General features: G+C 45.5%; 1 protein-coding gene across 1 annotated transcript; it reads right to left on the reverse strand.

Annotated features, from left to right (window-relative positions):
• Window positions 1–4612: 4612 nt before the first annotated feature.
• On the reverse strand, window positions 4613–6177 carry LOC145823448 (uncharacterized). The gene is made up of 4 exons (XM_082922975.1): window positions 6022–6177; window positions 5428–5928; window positions 5248–5346; window positions 4613–5033 (listed from the first exon to the last, which is right to left on the reverse strand). Exons 2-4 carry the CDS (start codon window positions 5692–5694, stop codon window positions 4869–4871), a joined length of 531 nt encoding a protein of 176 aa, XP_082779101.1. The 5' UTR covers window positions 5695–5928; window positions 6022–6177; the 3' UTR covers window positions 4613–4868.
• Between the last annotated feature and the right edge of the window lie 7219 nt (window positions 6178–13396).

The following is a 13396-nucleotide window of genomic DNA, read 5'->3' on the forward strand; positions in this document are numbered from 1 at the left end:
AAATATATGACGCGCAAGTCAGTCAAGGGAAGAGCGGTAGCGGAGTTCCTAGCCGATCATCCAGTGGAAGGAGGTGAAGCAGTTGAGTACTTATTCCCAGATGAGGCCATTCTTCATATCGACGATGAATTTTGGACGATGTACTTTGATGGAGCGTCAAATCAATACAGATATGGGATAGGAGTGTTGCTGATAGTACCCGACAACTCCCGTATCCTTCTAGCATTCAAACTCCAGTTCAAAGTCTCAAACAACGAAGCAGAATATGAGGCATGCATTGCCAATCTAGAAGCAGCCCTGGAATTAGGGGCAAAACGGTTGGACGTCATCGGGGACTCGAACTTTGTTGTATCTCAAGCAAAAGGAGATTGGAAAGTCAAAGAAGAGAAGATGATTATGTATCACCAGACCTTGGACTTGTTAATTCCTCGGTTTGAGAAGTTAAACTTTGCTCATCTGTTAAGAGAGAACAACAGGTTCGCAGATTCACTAGCAACTCTATCTTCCATGATAGACATCCCGTTTGGAGTCCGGATGCGTCCAGTCATTATCGACTAGAAATTTGTGCCGACTTACGAGTCGATTGCTGCTATAGATGAGGTTCAAGGTGAGAACCCCTAGTATTACGATATTTGGAATTTCTTGGAGAAGGAAGCATATCCACCAGGGGTAAATGCCAAGGATAAAAGGGCAATCAGAAGAATGGTCGTTCAGTTCATAATCTGCGGAGGTAAATTATATAGGAGAGGCCATCTAGGAATGCATAAGCTATGCATTGAAGCTGAAGAATCAAAACGCCTGATAGAGGCCATCCATAGAGGGGAATACGGTGCGTATATGAATGAGGTAATGCTAACGCGGAAGATCCTCAGATAAGGTTATTATTGGTCCACCGTGGAGGAGGATTGTATCGGCTTTGTTCGGCGATGCCACAAGTGTCAGATCCATGCAAACCGCATGAACATTTCACCGTCGAAGCTGTACAATATAACTTCGCCATGGCCATTTTCAGTTTGGGAAATCGATGTGATTGGGGCTGTCACTCCGAAGAGGTCGAATGGGCATGAGTTCATCCTAGTCGCGATAGATTATTTCACGAAGTGGGTTGAGGCCCAATCTTATGCGGCGTTGAAAGCATCACACGTTGCAAAGTTTATCAGAAACAACATCATCTGTCGTTATGGGGTCCCAAACGAGGTCATTTCAGATAATGGTTCCCACTTTAAGAAGGAAGTGATTGACTTGTTAGAGAAATACAACGTGGCTTTTCATAAGTCATCCACATACCGGCCGCAAACCAATGGAGCGGTTGAGGCCGCCAACAAGAACATCAAGCACATACTGCAAAAGATGGTGGAGACCTACCGGGATTGGCCAGATAAGCTGTCGTTTACTCTATGGGGTTACCGGACGTCAATTCGAACTTCTGCTGGGGTGACTTCGTATTCATTAGTTTATGGGAAGGAGGCCGTTCTACCTATCAAGATTGAGGTTCCGTCTTTACGAGTGTTGGCTGAGTGTCAAATAGCCGAAGCAGATTGGCAGCAGAGCAGATTTGAAGAACTCATGCTCTTTGATGAGAGAAGACTGAAAGCACTGTACCATGTTCAAGGTTATCAGCGCAGAATTGCCAGGGCTTTCAACAAGAAAGTTAAGTCTAGGAATTTGAAAGAAGGAGATTTGGTACTCAAGGACAACCGAGCTCCCATTCGCGACCCTAGGGGCAAGTTCAGACCCAATTGGACTGGCCCTTACATCATCAAGTCTATCTGGTCAGGTGGAGCTGTGGTTCTGATGGACCTAGATGGCCTAGAGTTCTCACAACCGATCAACATGGATAAGTTGAAGAAATATTACCCCTGAGAGGCTCGCTAGGCCGAAAACCCGAGAGGGCAACCTAGGCAAAAGTCAGAGCACAAAAAATTTGAAATTATAAAAACTGAGCTCGCAAGGTTGAAAACCCGCAAAGGGCGACCTTAGCAAAAGTTAGAGCGTAAAAGGAGAGTGAAAATACTCGAGTGAACCCGAGCCTGAACTACGTAAGGCTTGATTCCTATCTTTGGGATACGTAGGCAACTTAATCCTGAAGTTCAGCCATAAATTTTTGCCCGTTTAACTTTGTCCATTTGATCATCTCGGCCATCTTTGTCTATTCAGCATTCAAGAGTTCGGTTATGATCTCCGGTGCAGTGCTTTTCAGACTAGGGGCAACTTTCCGTTGCTGTGCAGTGTCGCAGTACTATTCAGACTAGGAGCAACTTTCCAGTTGCTAGGATCCGAGGTTGTGCATCTCAGTGATAGATTTCAGGCCTGTCCAATTCTGATCCATATCGAAAATGGTTTTGAAAAGTTTTAATAAAAGTTGACTTTGTTCAAAATTAATCTTTTTACAACTTAGACCATTTTTGGATCAAAGTGGAAAATTTTCAGTACCCACAACCTTCAATTTCATTGATTTCAATACAGAGTTCTCCTGCTCTTGCATACAAATTGAAGTTGCTTTTTATTACATTCATAAAGAAAACTTGAAAGTACTAATAAAGCAATAAATCCGGGACATAGATAAGTCAGGTGTTCCTGCACCCCCTCCTAGAGCTAGTCGAAGCCTCTGATGCCAAAGTGGGCCCTTTCTGTGCCTCTTTATTGAGCCAATCCAAGCACTCATCAGACAAAGTGCAACTGAAAGTGGGAGCGAGGGCCAGGAGCTCTCTAGTCCTCCATGCTGTGGCATACCGAGCAAGCTGTGCGCTTCGGGCTGGGAATGCAACAGGGTACTCTATCCCCTCTGGCAAGTAGGTCTGATCATGTCCGAACTGGCGCTGGAACTGGAACGAAAAATAGAAGACACAGTGTGTCATGTCAATCAATTGAATCCCAGGTTGATGGGTCATGTTGTAACTCATTGCTGGCAGATTGTGCCAAGGGCAGCGCCAAGCGATGCGGTTTGCAGACAAACTGCACATCCAGTTGTACCACCACCCCTCATCTAGGGGATCGACCAGGCGTTGTCGAAAAAAGTAGCCGCGAGCTGAGTATGCTGGGCAAGACTTCACAATCTGTAACTTGTCCATCAACCACACCTGGGATGGGATGAAAAATGAGAGAATAAAGAATAGAGAGATGTACGATGAGAGAAAAGTAAAAAAAGGGTTTTGTGAGAAAAACCAAGCCTGAGGGCCGAGTGATGTGAGCAATACATATGTGAGATTGGGTGGAAAACATTACCTGCAATAGTAGTGGGCTCCCCGCAAGCCTAGCCGTCTCCTGGCGCTGAAAAGTGTCTAAGCCCATCAATGTCTCAGCCAATGTCATGGCAATGCAGCTCTTGCCCTCCTTTAAACCTTGGGCAACCTCGATCAACCGGACACTGAATCCACCGGAGCCCGGGGCAAGTAAGAAATGAGATAGCAAGCATAGGAAAAGCTCGTGTCGCCGATAGCCCTGCCAATGATGGTTATCGTGGTCACCAGGATCAGAAAACCAGCGAACCAAGCTTGGAATGTCCAGCTCCCCGTTGTGAATCAATGATCGAGCGTCATGCAAAGTGAGGCCGCACATTCGTCCTAGGGCTTGGACGTGGCCAAATCAGAGTTGAGGCAAGATTTCCTCATTGCGCTCGGATTCCATCAAAGCTTGGAAATCTTCGAAAGTAGGACACATCTCTTGCCCGCTAAAACTAAAAATGTGTGTTACCGGATTCCAAAACCTTGTCGCGGCATGGAGGAAAGGAAGATGCAGCGGAGTACGGCCCAGCGTGAATAGTGCATTCAAGCCAAAGCCCCAGAAGTTCAACTTTTCCGAGCCATCCAGAGAAGCAATCCAAGCTGTGAGATTTTGGATGAGGAACGCCTCTGTTTTGATGCAAAACTGAGATGAAATGAATGAACCACGAGGCTAGAACTTTTAAAGAGGATAAGGCACTGTTCGGAGGACACGTGTCGAAAAACTGGTGGTTGCCAAACCAGGTGGTCGGCCGACCACCTTTTCTGGTAGGCCGACCACCCCCTTGGTCTCCAATGAAAAAAAGCTGGTCGGCCAGCTTCCTTAGGTGGTCGGCCATAGAGAGAAGTAGGGCTTTGGTCTTGTCCTAGCTTCTAGAAGAGAGTTCCTAGCATTTCCATGCGTCGGGAGTGTTGAAGGTTTGAGTTTACCTCAGTTTTGGATACGTTCCGTCACCCAGATCATCCGAAATGCATTTGTTTATCGAGTTGTTGTTAAGTCCTGCTTATCGAGTTTTTGTTTTTGCTTATTAAGTTGTTGTTTTGCTTATCGAGTTGTTTTGCTTATCGAGTCGTTAGGTTTTGTCGAGTTGTCGAGTTTTGTATATCGAGTTGTTACTCTCTGTTTACTCAACGTTGTTGTGTCTTGCTTATCGAGTTGTAAACTTGCTAAGGTTTTGTTGTTTCTTAGTAAGTTAAGTTGTTTAGTTTGTTGCGTCGGTTCACTACCTGACTTGGTAATTTTCAATGCACAATTCCATTCAATCTCATTTTCGTGCAAAATGATGCGATGCGATGCTAAGAACATAAAATATAACATTTTTTTGAACAAAAGTTGTTTCATTCCATCATGCTTCCCTTTGTTACAACATTTTACAACAAAGGTACAATTTTTACAGAAAATAAAACTGCCTAATAATGTACAATGTGCTACAACTACTAGTAAAAAAGGCAAATAAAGCAGGAACAGTTGCATTAGTGCTATCAAGCACAGGAATAAGAGGCCATCTTCGTCCACTTCTGCGGAACAACCTCTGCACCATCATCATCATTGGAATTGGAGTCGCCACCCTCGGAATCTTCATCGACATCATCTCCACTACCGGAACCGGAACCAGAGTCATCCTTTCTACCAGCGGATGTCTCTGACTAGAGATGTGCAGGCTCCTCCTTCTCACTGGACTCCTCCTTCTCGCTGGACTCCTCCTCTATGACAGGTGCTCTACGTCCTCGGCCGCGAGTCGAACCCCCTCTCTCAGCTCTCCGAGAAGGCCTGGATGGCTCGGCCTGTGGCCCAGTATGTAGCGGAGGCATCTGAAAAGAAAGAGCGCAATTTGAATACATCAGCCAAAGTATGTATATCAAATGCAGATGCAAGAAAACTACATAAAGTGGGTGTATGCAGATATAGTACATGAATGTGGCGTGTGTCAGATGTGCTCTACACATACAGTCAATCAATGCAGGGAAATGTTCAAGTTCAGCATGTCATCAGAAGTATGATAAATGCAAGAAAACTAAAGAGTACCGGGACACCGACGATGGACAACTGCGTCTCTCTCCGCAGGACCATGCCCTCGAGTGAGGCCACCAACCCAAGCAACCCCTCAGTATACTCCCTAGGAGGCTGCAGATACAAGCTCAAGTCATCAATGAATAAATGAATGCCTAAGTATCTGAGTGGTAAATGAAAAGCAGTGGAACATACCGGTGGTGAGTCAGGATCACTGACATATCGGTGATCGGGCATAGGAGGCTCTATCGGAATCGGGGGGACCAGTCCAGCCCCACCTCTCAATGTGCCAGCCCTGCTGGTTGAAGGAATATCTGTAGCCCGGGCCCGGCTCGATGATGGCATGCCAGCAGACCTCCTCGTGGGAGTACGGACACCTGTCAATGAAGGCATCAAGTATGTATGATGATAAGTCGCGTATTCCCCCTCCTCCAAATGTAGAAGTACGTCGGTACCCAACATGGCGCTATCGACATCCTAGGGAGTGAGCCCCTCAGTAGACCGCATATCGTTTGGAGGTGCTGCGGGGACACTCTGCTCAGGGTAGCCCATAGTCTGGCGCATGAAGCGGTCCCCCAGAAACCAGGCCCTACCAACGGGCCCCTCAAATAGGATCCTGTACTGAGAAGTGGCCCATCCTCCAGCAAATTGAAATCGGGTATCTCCACCCAAGAGCGCCCAGGGCTGCCATGTGATCTGCGGATAACCAATGCATGAGCTGATTAGAAATCATAAATGTGCAAGATGAATCAAAGATGAAAACATGGAGAATTGAGAGTTCTGAATTACCTTGGTTGTCCGCACTGTGTCAAAAAACTGTCGCAGGTAGGGCAAAGTCTCTCGGGCCCTCGGCCGATATTGGCCCTCGAATACGAGCGAGTAAGGAATCGGGAGAGGCACCTCCACCTCAAGCTCTGGGGCTAGCGTCGGAAAGTACGCAAAAACCCATAGTTGTGGAAACTAGGGCAATATCCATCAGAATACAGAATGCCGAGTGTAGAATGTGAATGCAGAATGTACAGAGAATGCAGAATGCTGAGAGCAGAATGCAAAATACAGAATGTAAAGTGTACCGTGTGTGCAGTGTACAGGTAATGAAAAGCAGAAATGAAAATCAAGAGGGCAAAAAGTACCTCCCAGGCTCTCCAATAGCCGCCAACTATGTTCTCCCATCCGTGGGAGGTCGCACTCATGTAGCAGTAGAAGGTAGCCAGGTCAGCACCACCCCAGTCATACTGGCTGACCTGTGATAAGTCTACCAGAGCACTCAACAAATAAAGTCCAACGGTGTTCCCCCTATTGGAGAACAGAGTGGTCCCGAAAAGGAAGATCAAAAATCCCCGAGTGTACTGTGCTATCTCCTCGGGAATCTCGGGTACAGCCTCCCTAAACTGTGTGGAAAACCAAGTATACCGGACTCGGCCCGAAGATCTGTCGACTGGTGTGCGAGCTCCCAACAGACAAACCCAGGCAGCCTCTCACTCACCCATGTACTCGTCATAGGGGATCGGCCAGCCTCCTACGTCAAGGCCTGTCAGCACGGCAAAGTCGAACGGGGTCATCGTCATGTCCCCGGTAGCTGAGAAAGGGAAGGAGTTGGTGGTGTCCCACCATCTCTCTATGAGGGCGCCCATTAGGGTCCTGCTCGCTGGATAACGTAATATCCCCGTGTAGAAGGGTCCAAACCCTGGCTGGTCAACCAGATCGCGAACGGCCTCTGGGAGCTCCGCATACCACTTCCTGGCGATGATCAATCCATATCCTCGTGTAATACAGGAAGATACCTGCATTCAGAATGAACACTTGTATTCAATTTCAAAATAAAGTATATGAGCTGTGTGCAAATTAAATTAGATACAATGCCATGAGTTGTGTGTTCAGAATTGAAGTGTGTGAGTTGCGTGTTTAACATAAGGTATATGGGCTGTGTGTCTATCTCAAAGTTCGAGTTGTGTGTTCAACATCAAGTATTTGGGCTGCGTGTTCAGACTTCAAAGACAGTGAGCTACGTGTTCAACTCTCAACCAGTGTGTGCTGTGTGTTCACCTCAAAATTTGGACTGCGTGTTCAGACTTCAAAAACAGTGAGCTGCATGTTCAACTCTCAACCAGTGTGTGTAGTGTGTTCACCTCAAAATTTGGGTTGCGTGTTCATAAATTCAACAATTTGGGCTGCGTGTTCAACTCTCTACCAGTGTGTGCTGTGTGTTCACCTCAAAATATGGGCTGCGTGTTCAGAAAGTCAAGTGTTTGAGCTGTGTATTCAGGCTTCAAAAATAGTGGACTGTGTGTTCATCATCAAAGTGTGAGCTGTGTGTTCAACATCAAAGTTTAGGCTGCGTGTTCAAATTTCAAAACAGTGGGCTGTGTGTTCATCTCAAAGTTCGAGCTGTGTGTTCAACATCAAGTGTTTGAGCTGTGTGTTCAGACTTCAAAAACAGTGGGCTGCATGTTCGTAATCAACAAGTTTGGGCTGTGTGTTGAGATTTCAGAAAATAGTGGACCGTGTGTTTGCCGTCAAATAGTGGGCTGTGTGTTCATCATCAAAGTGTGAGCTGTGTGTTCAGAACTTTGAGTGCTTGAGTTGCGTGTCAACTTAACAAAATACTGTGCTATAAGCTGTGTGCTAGAATAAGCAGAAGTATAGTGTGTGAACGCGTTCAGAACGAGCAGATAAAAAATACATAACAAAAGCATGAAATGCACGAAAAATGCAGAATACATTGCAGAAAACGTAAAAGTGAAATACATACCTCTCGTGCCTGATAAGAGAGGTGGGACTCTGGCTCCTGCAGTAATAGATCTACAGGTGCTCGCTCATCAAAGTCGGTGAAGTGGTAGAAAACGGCCCGAGGAAGGATGTGCGCCGGAGGGTCATACCTCTCGGGAATAAATGGCCGAATCCTCGGAGGTAGAGACATAATGTCTGGCTCACCCCCGGCACATGAAGGACCTCCGCCCTGAGGAAAATGACCTGTCATTTCGAGAAATCTGCAAAAAGGAGCAAAAATGAACCAAAATTGGAAAAAGTCAACTCTCGGGAAATGAAAAAATCAACAAAAGTCAACTCCCAAGAAAATGTTCCAAATGTTGAGACAAACTTACCTCAAATGGCGGAAATGGGGAAAGAAGCTCCGAAATCAAATTTTAATCGGTCCAAAGTGAAGAAAACTGAAAGATTTCGCGAAACAACTTTGCGTGGGACGTTGGAAAACGCATATAGAGCGCAGATCTAAGGGAGAAAATGGTCTAGGAAGGAGGAGGAGCTAATTTCGGACCTGAATTTATGAGCAAAAAGTGTTTGGCCAAGTATATTTAAAGAAACAAGTGCAAAAGTACCAAACTGCCCCTGTTTTTGGATAGGTGGTCGGCCGACCACCCCTTTCACTAAACTTGGTCGGTGGTCTCCAAACCTGGTCGATGGCCCTCCCAAGGTGGTCCCTAATGCCTCTTTGAGCTCCCTACAAATTTTGGTGATGATCGGAGTCCCTGGCACTCAATAAAGTACAAGGAAAGTGCGCGGGAACTTCAACTCCAACTTTCGATGCGTGTTTCATCGTTACTCACCGAGAGCGAGGTGTATCCTTTTTTGAATACGTTGTGACCCTTCCGGAAGGTAAACCGGAGGTCCCGATTTGAGTTGTCCTCGTCGAAGCTTGCATTTCTTTGCTCAATATTTTGTTTTAAACATGCTCGTAAAGTCGCACTCATCCAGCATTGTTATGCATGCCACTCGCATTGTCATGAACATCGCTTACATTGTGGTGCATGTTTCATCGGTATTGTCATACCTCCATGCTTAACTTGCGTTGTCACGCGCGCTTCTCTCGTATTGCGATGCACTTTCCCATTGGCACCATGTTTGTCTGCATTCGATGTAGTGTTGAACATGTGTTGCTAACTATGTTGTGCTTGTTAAGTTTCTCTCTTTTACAGGCACGATATTGTATGTACGGTTCATTTGAAGCTGGTTGGACCAAACGAACCGCGCATGTATTGTATATTCTCCGTGTGAGACGTAGCAAGAATTGTGATTCTCTTACATTCTTACTGCATGAAATGTAGTTGTTGCTTTGCATTCTTGCTTAAAACTGTTGCATCTATTGTGAATATTTGCTTCATTACAGTTTGCTGCTTTGCATGATAATGAGTTACGTTTGACTTGGCGCATATCATTTTGCATTTTGCCCCCCGCCTGCGGGCGCATCTCTTTTATCTTGCCTATTGGTCTAAGTCTTCGGCCTTGTCAAAAATTGGTCATCTCTGGGCTTTAACATTCACTCCCGTCACTTATGACTTTCGAGTTCTGCCAAAGAAGGGCAACTGTAGACACCCCATTTTTGACCGACCTTAAGACTTAGACGTCACCAATTGAGCGCTCGGTGATGTTGCATATTGTGCTCGTTCTGAGGTTGCAAAGTCTTGGCTGAGAGCCTTGCCTCCGGGCTTCGGAACCTTTTCGTGCCTTGCCTCGGTTTGCAAATCAAGTCCTGTTTTCTCTGTTTTCTCTTCCTGGAGGGAGGGATAGGTCTCATAGACCATCTCTCAGTGGCCGTAGGCTACGTTTCATGGTCGTAGGCCATTTTTTCCGTTTGGAGACCAGTTTTCAATTTTCGAACCCGTCGGCCGTGTGCCTTGGTTCGGGACCGCTTAACTATCTTCGTTTGCTCCGATTTTTGGCACACACCTTGTTTTCTCTCCTTAGAGGGACACTGTGGCCCGGGAGACCACCTTCGTGGTCGCACGCCACTTTCGATGCTTAATAGTCAGTTTTCGGGGCCCCCGGCTGCGCGTTTTGGCCCCTGAACCTTCATTTCGCATTGGTGTGGGTTCATTTTTGGCATGGACCCTAGTTTCATTGTTAGGAAGGTGGTAGTAGGGTAGGAGACCACATTTTCTTCTTGTCCCATACCACCACTGAGTTGCATTCACCTGGGAGACCACCAATATGGGCTGGCCGACCACCTTTTGAGCTTAACCCTTTTGAACTTGGTCGGCCGACTAGGGGGCATGGTCGGCCAGCCATCTGCTTTTTCCTCTCTCTGAGTGTGTTCCAACTGTGCCAGCTGGGAGGCATTTGGTACATCCTCCATACACTATGGAGGATGTTTGGCCTAGCTTTTAAGCTTCTTTGAGAAGCTTTAGACCTTCTCCTCTATAAAGGAAGGGCCTCCCCTCCTTGGCCTTGGTTTAGAAAAGTGCTGGAGCATACATGTATATATCTCCCTCATGTATCTCTATATTGCCTCTAAAACTCCATAGTTCTTGGCCTATCACACACCAACCCTTAGCTTAATCTTTCCACCATCCATCCGAGCACCTTAGAGCTGTTTCTCAGAGGTTGAAGGGTTGCTACATTGGTCCAGAAGTTGCTGGAGGTCTGCTCTACAAGGGTAACTCTCTATTTCCCTCTTTGTAGCACTATTTTGCTTCATCTTTTAGCCTAGTTTGCAAGCATATTTAGGCTTTGTCATAAACTAAAAAAAGTCTTGTTTTGAGCTTCTAAACATGTTTGTTTAAGCTCTTTTTTCTGTTGGGGGTCATCTACCCCCTTGCATGTTTGTTTTCATCTTGTTTTGAGCCATGCATCTAGGCCTTTGTATTGTGCTTTGTTTGACCTTTTAGCCACTGAAATCCAGTGAATTTTTAGTGGCTAACATGCTATTTTGAGCCTCAAAATCAGAGAGGGGTGACCCTCTCACCCCTTGTTTTGTTTACTAGCTTTGTTGGCCTTACAAAGGAGCCCCTATTTGCATGTTTCAAAGCCATGCTCCAGGCCATTTTTGATGAGTTTTGTGACCTGCATGACCTCTATCCAGAGGTAGTTTTGCCATGTTGAATGTCTATTATGCATGTGTAGAGTAATCCTCTTCAAGGCCTTTCAAAGGGGCCTTTATTTGCATACTTCCTAGACCCATTTCAGGCCCATTTCAGTGAGTTTTAGGGCCATTATAACCATTTTCCAGAGATGGTTTTGCCATGTTGAATGTTTATTATGCATGTGTAGAATAACCCCCTTATTGGCCTTTCAAAGGGACACATCATTCTTGCATGCATTGACTGAGTTTCAATGGGTTTTTGGGCATTATTTGGCATGGCATACTTCTGTTTTTGGCTGGTTTGGTGACCTCTCATGCGTTTCACACAGTTGTGGTGCAAATCATGGTTCACCGGCTTGTTTGGCATGGTGTTTTGGCCATCTTTCTTAGTACTTTTTGGCCATGTCTTAAACTGGTTTTGTGCATATTTTGGACTGCCTTAGCTCTGTTTTTGGGTCTCATGGTCGAATGAGACTTATTTTGCATGCTTGTGGTTCAATATCCATGCTTAGCTTTGAGTTTCGAGGTCTATTACATGCATATGCTGAGGTGTTTTCATGTTTTGAGACAATTGCACATCATATTCCAGAGCTTACATGCATGCCATATTGTCATATTTTCCACTCTTTAAATGCGTTTGAGAGTTGTGCATAAATGCCTCGTTTTCGGACCATTGAATGAGCTTCATTTCCATGCACCTTGAGCCATCATTTTAGGCCATTTTGCCACTGTCTTGGACCTGCCTAGGGTCTGTTTGGGGGTGGTTTTGCCATTTGTGCATTGCTTTGTGTACCTCTAGTGTAACGCACTTCACTAGTTTCGGTATTCGGGCCATTTAGCATGCATCGTGTGAAGTGTTTGCATGATTCAGGACCATTATGTATCATATTTCAGAGCTGGATCATGTGCCATTCTATGCCATATTTCATCCTTTGCCATGCTTTGTTAGAGTTGCATGTTGTGCCTTAGGTTCGGTCCTTTACATCCGTGCATGTTTGCATGTATTTCGGTTGTCTCATTTTCATCATATGGCCACTGATGTGAGTGTGACTGAGGTCCACTCATGTTGGTTTAAGTCTATCTTGCATTGTGTATGCCATTTAGTTCACGTTGTTGCATGATTTGATCATTGCATTGTGTATGCCTTGTTCGTTTCATTGTGTTTGTTAGTCTTCATATGCAATGCGTATGCCATATAGAATCGTCTTGCATTGAGTATGCCATTGATTATTTCATAGCATTGTGTATGCTAGTAGCATGTTTGCATGTCATCCCTTGTATGTTTGCGTCATTCAGTGGCATTTGCATCTAGGTTGCATGTTAGAATTGCATTCATGCATGTCATGCATATTGCATTGTGTTTGGAGTAGGGTTTAGTCCAAACACGGGAAACGAGGGACGTTTCGTACTCCAAGTGACGAAACGTGCCTCGATTCTCGGTCACCGACACTCTTGACTGTCCATGATAGAGTTGTTGGCTTTACTTACTTATATGTGCATTCATTTCACATCGAGTCGTGCAATTTGACTTCTCGGCCATCATGCATCGAGATGCGTGATTGGTGGCATGAGGATCGAGGACATACACTCCCTTGAGCTTGTGCAAGGACGGGAAGAGTGGTCATGCACACATTTGTTGAAAATACATTGCCTTTGCTCTCTCTTGCCTTTGTTGTAGAAAAACCAGAAACCAGAGGTGGAAATTGGTCGGCCGACCAGATTTTCTGGCAGGCCGACCACCCTCTTTGGTCTCCACCACAAAGGGTGGTCGGCAGGTGGTCTCCCATGCTAATAACTGGTTGGTGGCCTTCCCAAGGTGGAGTTTCAGCCTTCTGGAGCTTTGTGCAAGTTTCTAAGATCAATTGTAAACAAAGGTGAGGCAAGGCGTTGCAATGGATTTCCCGACAAAGGCGATTCGAGCACGCATGCATCCATTGTCATCCAAAATAGAGCCGAGGCAGTCCATTCTACATAGTTTGCATGCTAGTTTATTGCTTACTTAGTTGATTTGTTAATTAGCTAGAATTGTGTAATAATTATTTTGATTGTGTAATATTCTTTCAGACCCTCCGAGAGAGGGCCATTTGCTGTAATAAGTGTGCGTGTGTGTGATGTATGTCTTCCAACCCTACGTCTTTCTCCCTTTTATTTACCAGCTTATGATGGTTAGTTTAGGGCATGTTTCAATTAGCATACTTATGATAGAATGTTTGCATTCATTCATTTGTCTTGCATGCACCGGGCTCGGCGCATCATACTAACTGCATTGTATTTTAATTCCGAGTTGAATACTTGTTAGTTGTAGCATTTTACATGCCATCTTTAGAATAGCCGAGCCTATTGTAG

Source organism: Camellia sinensis, chromosome 4 (genome assembly GCF_055761805.1).
Source record: "Camellia sinensis isolate YWXY chromosome 4, ASM5576180v1, whole genome shotgun sequence".
Classification (NCBI taxonomy): Eukaryota; Viridiplantae; Streptophyta; class Magnoliopsida; order Ericales; family Theaceae; genus Camellia; species Camellia sinensis.